Source organism: Argentina silus, assembly GCF_951799395.1.
Source record: "Argentina silus genome assembly, chromosome: 10".
In the NCBI taxonomy this organism is placed as follows: Eukaryota; Metazoa; Chordata; class Actinopteri; order Argentiniformes; family Argentinidae; genus Argentina; species Argentina silus.
This window is the reverse complement of record NC_139664.1, coordinates 15,073,530-15,084,793: the sequence shown is the minus strand read 5'-3', so window position 1 is coordinate 15,084,793 and position 11,264 is coordinate 15,073,530. Positions and strand designations below refer to the sequence as shown.

Sequence of the window (11,264 nt, the reverse complement as noted above, 5' to 3'; positions counted from 1 at the left end):
CTTTACTTCGCACAATTTATATTCTATCATGTCATCGCCCATTTCACCTAAAACATAAGTGTTAATATTGTTGTAGCTAGTCTTACTGCCCAACAATTAATAAATCACAGAGTCAGTGTAACCAAGTACTTAAAACACTTTTTATTTCAAATTTTTTACAGATGTATCACAACAGCTAGAAGTTATCCATAGACTAAAAACGAGGGATAATGAACTTTAACTTGTAACAATCGTCTAGTTACTTAATGCAAAAAAATGAAAACATAAATGTAGAGGTACAAAGAAATTACATGATGCAACATGAATTAATTGCCAAAATTATACATCTAAAAAAGGCAATTCAATGCTAGTTGCGATTAAGCCAATTTTTCAATAGAAAGCCCATTAACTTTCTTTAAAGAAATGCATTATGAAAACTAAGAAACTATGTCAAGTGCAATGAGGAACAACATGGTGAATAGAGTTTACTAATTTCTTTCATGATAAAAACCAGTACCTTTTCACAGCATGAAAGTAAATGTTTATAAAATCAGGGGTTTGATCTGGGACTGAAGTTTGAGGGGTTGTCTTTTTGTACACTTATTGGGTTAATTTTGCCATGAGAGTTACACTGAAATGTATCAGTTACAAAGGGGAAGAAAGTGGTTGCAAAGTTTACAAAATGGTAAGTGAAAAAAGAAATATAAATATACTCAATATATGCATTCCTCCTCACAAAAAAAAAAAACAATACTGCATGATTTTGTTGGTGGTACAGTAAAATCCTTTTAAAAGTTATCATTCTGACCCAAAAAGGCCAAAAATAACAAATAAAGCGGGCCAACAAAAACAAAACAGTAAACAAAGCATAAAATATTCAATAAAAAGTTGCAAGCCATTTACAATGTCTAAATCTCATGGAATCTTGGTCCAGCTGTGGCGATAATGTCACTGTATGGCTCTGTCTGGTTGAGCTCAATGGCTTGCTGTTTCTTAAGAACCAAGAAGCTGTAGAACTTGGCAGCTGCTTGTTTCTTGTTGTTGTTTTTGCACAGCTCAAGTAGGCTGACCGACTCGGTTCCTGTTTTCGCCATGACACGCTGTGGAGAGAACACAGAGACACAATCATTTACTGATCAAGAGGGTCATCCAACTAGAAGATGGAACAATTTAAAATGATACTATGACATGACAGCAATTGAAGCAGCAACCTAAATATTGCAACTGCCACACTTTTCATCTTTCCATACAGACATTGTTCTATGCAGTCTAATTTCAAACAAAACAGCATTGCTTTTTTGGTTTTGAATTTACCTGAAGACCATGAAGCATCTGCTGAGTCCTCTTGTTCCATCTCTTCTCCTCCTGGTCCTGGTCTCCCATACCCTCTTCATCCTAAAAGGCAAAAACATGACTGAGTAATAAGCTCTGAAAATATGCATATAATCCATATATTGTGTAATATCGATTTATTAATCTGATGGTTACATTTGGCCCTAGTGTGGTACAAATCTTAATGGAACAGGTCCTCTTTGCTTTACTGCACTCATAAGCAGCAAGCTCTCTATTAACATTCATTTTATTAAGCCAATCAGCAAGTCAACTGAGACCAGATAATTCTCATGAACTACAGCTGCCTGGACAAGTCGTCAAAATGCTGCAATAAAAACCATAACACCGCCTCACCTCCTCCTCCTCACTGTCATCCTTGTCCTTATCCTTGCCCTTCTCTCCCAGCAGGTCCAGCTCAGGCACCAGCTGAGTGAGGCTGAGGCTCTCCTCCGGAGGCAGGTCCACCTGGGGCATGTCCAGTCTCTGGGACAGGACCGACCGCTCCGCCTGCTGCTCAAGGGCTCCCATCTGCTGTAACAGACAGACAGAACCTCATAAGAACAGAAACTGATTGCATGTAAACAAAAAAAACTGAAAATGTTAATAGAAAACTGTCTTCAAGTTTCAAGGAAATTGACATCACAAAAGGTGCGTGTGTTAGTTTGCCCAGCACACCGGGTAGACAGGGTTTTTACTTGGAATGGCTGAAACGGCGCAAATCCCACCCAACCGGTGCTCATGGCTAAAACAAATAAGCAAAATTAGTGCACTCACAGGCAGGGCAGCCTCTTTGTCATGAGACTTGCGCTTGACTCCACGTGGGGTAGAGGGAGGTGGCATGATGGTCTCATCCAGATGAGTCCTGCTGCTCTCCATGACTGAGGGCTGCAGGAGGCTGGGTTCCTCCATGATGGTCTGGTCTGAAGGGGGATTTAACCAAATGATTAGATTCACAAAGACCAAATAATCATGGTCTACACATGGTAATACATCGATCGGTCTGGTCATTTCCAGAATGATCTCGATATTTGTATAGTGTTCAGCTGCACTGTAATAGCTATGCGGGCGGTAGCTTACCGATGACATCTCTGTGCTGGGAGAGAACCTCCTCCCTGGGAACCTCGGGGTTCTCCAGGTCCTTGAGGAACTCGTCCAGGCTGTCGGCCTCGCCACCCTTCCTCCTCTTCCTCATCTCATCTGGCACCAGCGGGGTCAGGCAGCGGGTGAACATCTGTCAAAACAGGACGTGTCATAAATGCACAACAAAAACCTTAAACTATATATCTAATGTGATAGTGAGGATAATTACCATTTCCATTTGAACAAGGCATTGAACAACTAAGAGGTATTGTTTTGTGTGCGTTACCTTCAACAGCCTGCCGTTCCAGAGGGGCTGGGCAGGGAGGGAGAACAGCTTCTCCACACCTCCGGTCTCCTTCCACATCATGAGCTTTTTGGTGGGCGGGGCCAGGTCCAGGGTGGTGACGATGTCGGAGTAGTCGCTCAGCTGGGCGCGGATGGTCTTGCTGTCCAGCTCCTTAAGGGTGTCCACAATCAGCTTCCTTTTCCTCTTGGCCTTGGTTTCTTTCACTAATGACGTGAAAGAAAACATATGTCAATTGTAGAAAAGCTCTTCAAAGTGCCTGCTGTTGTTATTCAACATTTACATCAGCTGTGACTTTATGGGCAAATGATGCTCTCTCAAACAAAGTAGTTGGTGTTAATTGAACACTGACTGACACAGGTCTACTTACCAGTGATGTCAATGGGCTCCAGGGCGAAGGCCTCTTCCTCATTGTGGACCAGAGTGGTCTGTTCAGTCACATCTGCCATGGGGGGCAGTGGCTCTGCAGGTCCAGAGTCTGGGCTGTCAGGGCCCGCTGGGTAGACATGAAGATAGGAAGAAAAGATGAAAATATAACATGTTAGTGATTGTGGTGACATCAGTGACTATTTTGTTGGCAGTTTAATGCTGTCATTACACCAAATCTAGCGGCTTCAACATAGCAACAGAGGGATTTCAAACCAACAGGGAAAACTTACGGGATTGTAAATTGTCAAAGTCATCCTCATCATCATGATCTGGGGGCATCATCACACTATCAGTGATTGCTGGAGGGTCATCGAAGATGCCACCACCATCCTCGTTGCTCAGGAGTTTATCCACTGAGAAATAAGAAAAAAAAAAAACATTCCAGGACTGATAACAAACCATTCTGAATAATCCTGTTACAGCAATCTGATCGCTGTGTCAGGCTATTGAGTGAATCTCAAAAGCTTTCCCTTGACTTCTTGCATCCTTCTCAGAACACACTGGAGAAGTTCAGAAGGGAAAAAAAAAACTGTGGACCTTCTCTTCAATGCATTTTGAGAACGCTGCGAGAAAAAAGGAGGCAGGGAAGGACGTTTGAGATTCAACCATCGACTCTGTAATTCAGCAACCCTATCATATTCAGTTAATATATTTACCCAGCATTCCTCCATCGTTGCTCTCCATGGGGTTGTCCCCAAAGTCATCATATTCCAGATGGTTGGACTTGTCTGGCAGGGTGGCAGGCCCGGGCTCAGCCTCAAGCAGTAGATTGGCAGCTGTAGCTCCATGGATGATGTCCTCCTCAAAAGCACCCTCTACTCTCATCATCTCACGGTCGTCCATGCCAAAGTCAGCTGGGTGAGAACAACACATGAATACCAATGGTTAACAGATGTTCATGGTCATAAAATAAATCTATATCAGAGTAATGCAGCTTTTGCAAAACGTATGATTTGTGTCCAAGAGAGGAATAAAATGCCGTTTTACAGTATGAACATGGGTTGACTGGTTGTACACACTACTTCACAACAGTAGAGGCAACACAGAGACTGACAATAATGTGTGATGGACAGCCTACACACCAAAATCATTGTCCTGCATTAGGCTGAGATTTCCCACATCCTCCCGCATGGTGATCTCCTCCACTCGACTCTGGTTCAGTGTGAACTGCTGGGCTACATCAATGTCACTGCAAGGAAAACAAAGGATGAGCATTTGTGTTTGAACTTACTTCTTCATCTTTGACATGTAATGTTCTACCTCAGACATAGTATGTAAATGGCCAGGACATGTGCACATCAATAATAAAAGATTGGTCGGGTTGTGTGGGGCGAGAACTTACTCAAGATCAGGTAACGGTTGGTCAAAGTCATGGAACTCTTCTGGTAAGGTGATAGCATTGTAGGCAGCCTCACGGTTCTCCTCTGGTAGATCCACCACACCTGAAATGCATAAATACAGAGTAATGAGACACAAGCAAAAATAAACTGTATAAGGATGTCCAGACTGCCTGCACACTAGACACAGCAGGCTGACATCAGGAAAAGATGAGGGGGGGCTGTTTGGTATGCAAGAGGTGGAAAGGAACAAGAGTCTACACGTCAGTATGCAAGAGGGTGGAAAGGACACTTGATGAAACCTCATGTATAGTCTGATGAGAACCTACCTGGGCGGAAAGCCATTTTGATTTTGATGAAAGCCTCATTGCAGTCAGCCAGGAGGTATTTGGCTTTCCTGTGGTAAATCCTGACCACCCCCAGCAGGAGGTGACCAGAGGTACGCAGAGCCATCTTCACCTGGAAAAATACAAATAAATCATGGATGAGAGGAGAGCACACAGGTTGGATCATGCAAATTCAACGTTGGCCTGGTCCTAGTCTCTGGTCATACTGTATGCAGACTACTGAACCCTGGGCCTCCAGCTGGTAACATGATACAAAACAACAGGCATGCTTCCCTTACCTTGGGGCAGATGATACTCTCCACACTGCTCTCCAGGTTGCATTCAAAGACATGAGCCTTGGTCAGCTTCTTGTCCCAGTGAGCCGCCAGCCAGATTTTGGCTAGCGGCCCACGTTTGCTGAGGACAAAGTGGGCGTAGAACATTGCCCCGGTTCCTAGTTCTCACCAAGACAGGGGTAACTCCGCCTAAAATAGATAAGACAGTCGAATATTCAATACTTTGCCAGTGGCTAATCAACCGAAGTTGTTAGGAATTTGTTTTTGATTTAAGTTCAGCTCATAGGACAGAGAGATATTACAGGCTTGTATACTTTGCAATGGAAGAGATCATGGGTTGTACATGTAAAACTGATTCCTAAAATGCAAAATTTTCGATTTGGCGCTATGACTAATAAACAGTTTTGATTGCTGAAATGTAATGGAACTTCCGTGTCCATTTAACGTTTGCGATTTCGAAACGCCCAAACAAAAATTAACACCCAAATATTACTTTCTAGGGGGTGTTTTTGATCATTAAACATCGACACTCAAATATGCTACAACGTAATATTTGTACGCATTGAAAGTTAAATGGAACACTTTCGTTCCAGGGGATTATTCCGACCCTCGGTTAGGCGCACTCACACGGGGTCCGACTAATCCCTGGAAACAGAACGTTCCATTGAACATAGATAATAAAACGAAGAGCATCTAGCTAGCTACGGGTGTGCATAAATAAAGAAGTGAACAAAAATTACTAAGCACGTGTCGAGAAATTATCAAAACGCGCATGCATTCAATTACAATTTACATCTGATGGCGCGCTTGTAAAACTGCAAACACTTTTTTTTCGCGACGGCTAGCTAACGTTAGCTGGGCAAGCTACGACATGAAGGCCCTAGTACAAAAACACAAGCTGTGCATGTTACTTTCGACATACAAAATTCACATTTTAATATATAAATCAAGCTCCATCTGTTTCACTTACCTACTTCTACCCCCTTTCAAATGAAATATCAATGATTATGTGATTTCTCCCAGCGAGTTCTTCCCTGTTGTACTCATTAAAACAGCCAAGATGGCGCCAGTAGCCTTCCTCCCGCTCAGTGTCCTTTTAAAATCAGCAGGATGTTTACAGTCAAAAAATGGTAGAGGAGGAGTCTGTAGGTTTGACAGGCAGCTGCAAGTGTCAGTGTAATGATAGGGGGCGACATTGTATAACTCTTGTTTGATAATAATAAATATGATGTTGTTGCAGTAAATACTGAATATGCAAGAAGTGTTTAATCTGCCAGCACATTTTTTATTGTGAATATTTGCATGTGTAAATGTGTATGCGAATATGTTTTGTTTTTGTGTGCAAATGCATGTGCCTGTGTTCTTGCATGAAGTGTGTGTGTGTGTGTGTGTGTGTGTGTGTGTGTGTGTGTGTGTGTGTGTGTGTGTGTGTGTGTGTGTGTGTGTGTGTGTGTGTGTGAGTGTGTGTATGCAAAGAGAGACAAGGGTGAGGACTAAGGAGGCACTGTTCAAATAACCCAAACTGAGATGAATATTATATTATAATCATAATATTAAAGATGATCATTAAAGCCCATATGATAAGATCATGTTAAATGTGCTTTCTTTGACTGTAGTGCCAATCACTAATCATTTGAAGAGGGCTTGAAACACCAGTTCATCAAATTCATCAAAAGTGGCTGATTTTGAGTGACTGTGCCCACATGACAAACTATAACAAATTGAAATGAGTGAAACATGTTAGATAAAGACTGAATCATCTAGAAGCAAAAAGGACTTGTGACAGACAGACTCTCAGCATCTGTTGCAGTTGCAGAAGCCAAATATGCATTTAAGGATTGTATGCTGTTTCACTTGGGGGAAATTAAGTTAATGTTCAGCTGTGTCATATTAGGGCATTGGCAGTTATTTAGAGAGCAATAAACATAGAGTTGTCTATCTCATAAAATGTTCATTATTTAAAGTCCCTCTATATTGCAAAAATATTTATTTTCTTATGTAGGCCTGCGGTATAGCAGCTGAAAAGAAAGCCACAAGCCACAATCCAATTAGGAACAACATTGGTGTATTTATTTAGTTGAGATTGTGTGGGAGAACATGATTTAATTCAACTTTAGTGATTTTGGCAAGCTCTGACTCTCCCTCTAAAACATGCTATTTGATGAACTACTGTGATTCAGTGGTTCCTGGCACCCCATATGCAGCTTGCACCTGGTTATTGATTGAATGATAAGAGATGGAGAGGAGTCTTAATGAGACTTGGCATGTGAAGCTCAGGTTTTGATGTTCACAAGAACAGGGACCATCTGGACTCCCTGTAAAAGAGGGTCAAGGCTGCTCATTGCACATGGAGCAAAACCACCTTTCTATGTTACCCTATAATAAGTGTATACATATTCATGGTGTGGTCATTATTGGTAGCTTTGTGGTTGTATAATAAGATGTCTGTAGGGCAGTTGACCATGTAGCAATGAAATAATATGAGTGTGGCTGCATTAGGAAACATTTTTCCATCCTGTAGGTGTCAAATTGCAGCATGAGAAATGTTAATATTTCTTCCCATCTTGTCTGCTGTAACACGCATGGAGTGGTGCATGACACATTTCAGCTAAATCAGTTTGGATGACGCATTTTGCCATCTGTTGAAAGACATCTTGGTGCAAATAGTTTGATCACTGCAGTCATACTGAATGGATATTTTAAACTGTAAAGGCAGTTTAATATGGCTGCAAATGCCAATCTACTGTACCATTAGTTTAGTGAGAGGGCCACTGATGAAGGCATAGAAATGAGGATGAATAGAATGGACATAGAACTTAGGGCTGGTCATAGAGAGGATTCAGGTCATCATCTGTGCTCAGGCATCCCTCTGATTAGTCTAGCATGGTTTTTTTTTTTTTTGTCAAGGGAAACAAACTGATGAGGACACTGAAAAAACCCCAGTAGTATCTTCTCAGTATGCAAATATTCTAAGATAAACCAGTTTTCCCTAATCCCATGAAATTAATCAGGCATATTGCTAATAGCTTCCCTAATGTGTTTAATCTTAATATATTCAATTATAATGCTAGAGGAGTTATCGTCTTATATGATACCTTCCTGAAGCTTCTCTGTAGGGAGCCATATCAGACAGTCACGTCCTTATTAAATACCCCAGTGCACCCTGGGTAGTCTGATCTGGGGCTGATAGAGGCTCGCTAAGCTTGGCCCGTGGCCACTGTAATCCAGCAGTGAGAGTGACTGGGATACCTCTATACAATGTAAGGGGTGTGTTCCAGAGGCACACATGATGTGGAGTACTGCCCAGATTCTCAAAACAATATGTCATACTGATGTGGTCCCTGTAATGTCGAATAGTTGTTGCGGAATTGTAAAGATCTGATCATCTGCAAGGGTCTGTGCAGTATTTGTACATCTGGAACAAAGTCACCCTCGGGCTGGGGCAGTGAGTCCAGAGGTGGCTGCTGTGCTGTGTTTGAGGGGGATTGGTTGGCAGCAGTACCATGGGGGGGGGGGGGGATCATCTTGGCTGATGTTATTTATGTGTATCTAAACGGATCGCTTCCAGACTTTTGTAAACACAGCAGCTGTTTGGCATGAGGCTTGCTTGACACATGCACGCACACAGGCAAGCAAAGGTACTATTTATTTTGGCTTGCCACTGCTCAACCAAACATGCAAAGTTTGTTAGGGAAGCACGGGGGGAGAGCACTGCCAGGTCACAGAGCTGACTAACTGACAGGGGATGAACAGGAAAATGAGGCGCTTCTTCTGCTACAGTGAACACCCAGCTGAATCATCTAAACACAATTCTTGATCGGTTGTTCATGTGTGTTCAGTGTAGTGGGCTGTATGAATGCCTTCATAGACTTGCAGTGAACACACACAACTTTGGCTTCCTATGGCTGGTTAGGTACATTTTACAGTTTGAACTTTGAAGAGATTACAGATTAACAGAAGTGACATGACAAGAAGTATATCAAAGGTTTTATTTTTTTATAAAATAGCTTTACAAAATTTGGATTTTTCTATTTTTCACCATTATCTCTATAAAATGATGTCTGTAATTACGAGGGTCGAGGGAGCAGGCAGAGAAGTGAGAGAGATCTGCCTGATCAATACAACATACGTGGGTCTGTCTGAGCTGTAAAAGCCCCCAAAATGTTCCTACGAAGAAGGCAGGAATGTCTGTTACAGGTGTAGTAGTCCAGTGTTAGACAAGGTAAGAAACAGCGGTTATGTTTTTTCTTTTTTTTTTTTTTATAAATCGGACACAGAAAGAAAAATTCGATCATAAAATGAAAATGGGTTCTTTGTTAAAGGCAAACAAAATTAAAATCGGAAGTGTCTTTCTTTAATAAAGGCACATTTATATCATCAAAAAATAACAGGGAGAAAAGAGAAAGAGAGTGGGATAAGAGAACCTCGTCCCTCAAACACATATTGCACCAGGAGAATTACCGAAGTAGCTTTCTCTGTTTCTGTGACCTTTACACACACTCAAGTCTCTCTCTTCCATTCACATTTAGCCCTGTGATTCTAATAATACTGAGATTACTCATCTGCTGTCATGTTGCCTACAGTACACACAGTCATACTACAGAGAAAATACCAAGACGCTTCTCTTCTCTCAGTTCTTCTTCTCTTAGTCAGACATGCAGTATTACATATACAGTCACATACATACAAACCACTGGAAAAGGGGCATATAGGAGGGAACCTTTTCCCTTATCAAAATGAAAAGAAATTATAAAATGCATAGCATCATTAATGCTAGGAGAAATTAAATCATAGAAATTAAAAAAAAAACAGTGATGAATCATTGGCACAGTATGAGAAACAATTTTGCAGAAGTGTATGATTTATGACCTCACCAAGAAAAAGAAATTGTTTTCAGTAACAACAAATATTTTTGAAAACTAATGCATAGCTACGAGAATGTATGGAAAACAATGGTTTTTGAAATGGTGGCTATTTTGGTTAGAGGGTTGCTGGCTTTATAGGGATGCATTAGATGCAGGATGCTTCAAAACATGAACACCCATTCCTCTTTCATCAGCTGAACATATTCAAAAGGCTTGATATGACATAACAAGATCAAAAGAGAACTGAGCTTCAATGTTGATCCTATGGGAGCCATTTTAGTTGTGAGTAGACCAAAATATCTAGGCTAAACAAATAAAATGTTGTTTTTTTAGGTCAGTTTACATCAGTTGTCAGAACATTTTAATTATTTGTATATCAGCTCATTCTAAATCAGAAGTAGTATGTTCTGCCTCTCTTTATTCACAGTAGAAGTGAAAAGGATTCTGGGCATTCTTTGCATACAATACAAGTTACTCCGGATAGGCTCACCTCCTCTCAACCTAAGCTCAGACTCCTTGAGACAAGGCAACTAGTACAGTACTCCTTCTGGTCATCAGACATTCAAGTACCAATTCCAGTGAAGACTAGCCATGTCCCTGCACACCAAAAATATATTGTGTGTTTATTTAACTCAAAAGATTATGAGCTATGACCGTGTGTGACCAATCTCTGAGCCAACAAGTACAATAGAATCATAAAGGGAGAGTTGAAGATGGACAAGGGAAGAGACAAAGATGGCATAGGTCAAAATGGTGGATTACTATTTCTTGTAAGAGAAAGAACGGGAAGGATCTGCATATTATGATTAGACTGTTACATACACTCGTCTCTTCAAACATATCATCCCTCATCCCTTCTTTTCGTAGTTTTTCTTCGGTATCTCAAGATCATTTCACTCAACATTTCATCTCCTTACTCATTTGTTAAAACGATATTTGAGACCTCATGGTTCTCCATAGCAGTACACACTTGGGAGAAATAAAGACAATTAAAACTCAATTGAAATTCCCTTTCCAGCTACAAGTAGATCCAGTTAGAGTAGACATGACTGCTTGACAACCCATCTCTGATATAACATTGCACCACACTCAACTTGTGAATAAACTTGTGCATGAACCTTTTCATTCAGGGATCAAGAATCACGATAAAGAAATTAAATCACAAAGCAATGGGCATGTGTGATGTTGAGTAGATTTAGAAGAAAAAACCCAGACTGTAGACTTTTTACAAAGTTGAAAAATATACCCCCCCCCCCCCCACACACACCTAAAAAGACAATGGCAAATCAAGTCAAAAGCTCCAAAATCACTTGAAC

General features: G+C 41.1%; 1 protein-coding gene across 2 annotated transcripts; it reads right to left on the bottom strand.

Annotated features, from left to right (window-relative positions):
• Positions 1 to 118: 118 nt before the first annotated feature.
• On the bottom strand, positions 119 to 6,168 carry LOC310811033 (double-strand-break repair protein rad21 homolog A-like). 2 transcript variants are annotated; one of them, XM_083679006.1, is made up of 14 exons: positions 6,054 to 6,168; positions 5,087 to 5,272; positions 4,791 to 4,920; positions 4,467 to 4,566; positions 4,207 to 4,313; positions 3,781 to 3,978; positions 3,355 to 3,477; positions 3,066 to 3,191; positions 2,678 to 2,901; positions 2,389 to 2,542; positions 2,086 to 2,231; positions 1,666 to 1,842; positions 1,294 to 1,374; positions 119 to 1,079 (listed from the first exon to the last, which is right to left on the bottom strand). In XM_083679006.1, the coding sequence occupies exons 2-14, from the start codon at positions 5,228 to 5,230 to the stop codon at positions 888 to 890; spliced, it is 1,902 nt and encodes a 633-aa protein (XP_083535132.1). In that variant the 5' UTR covers positions 5,231 to 5,272; positions 6,054 to 6,168; the 3' UTR covers positions 119 to 887. The 2 variants fall into 2 exon arrangements, with proteins under 2 accessions (XP_083535132.1, XP_083535133.1); XM_083679007.1 differs by having other exon boundaries at positions 1,666 to 1,839.
• Between the last annotated feature and the right edge of the window lie 5,096 nt (positions 6,169 to 11,264).

Bases quoted from the DNA above. Each gene is read 5' to 3' on its own strand.
- LOC310811033 (XM_083679006.1), bottom strand. From the start codon at position 5,230: ATGTTCTACGCCCACTTTGTCCTCAGCAAACGTGGGCCGCTAGCCAAA. The intron at 4,921-5,086 runs GTAAGGGAAGCA...GTATTTTTCCAG, and splicing joins AGAGTATCATCTGCCCCAAG to GTGAAGATGGCTCTGCGTAC. The intron at 2,232-2,388 runs GTAAGCTACCGC...ATCCCCCTTCAG, and splicing joins CCAGCACAGAGATGTCATCG to ACCAGACCATCATGGAGGAA.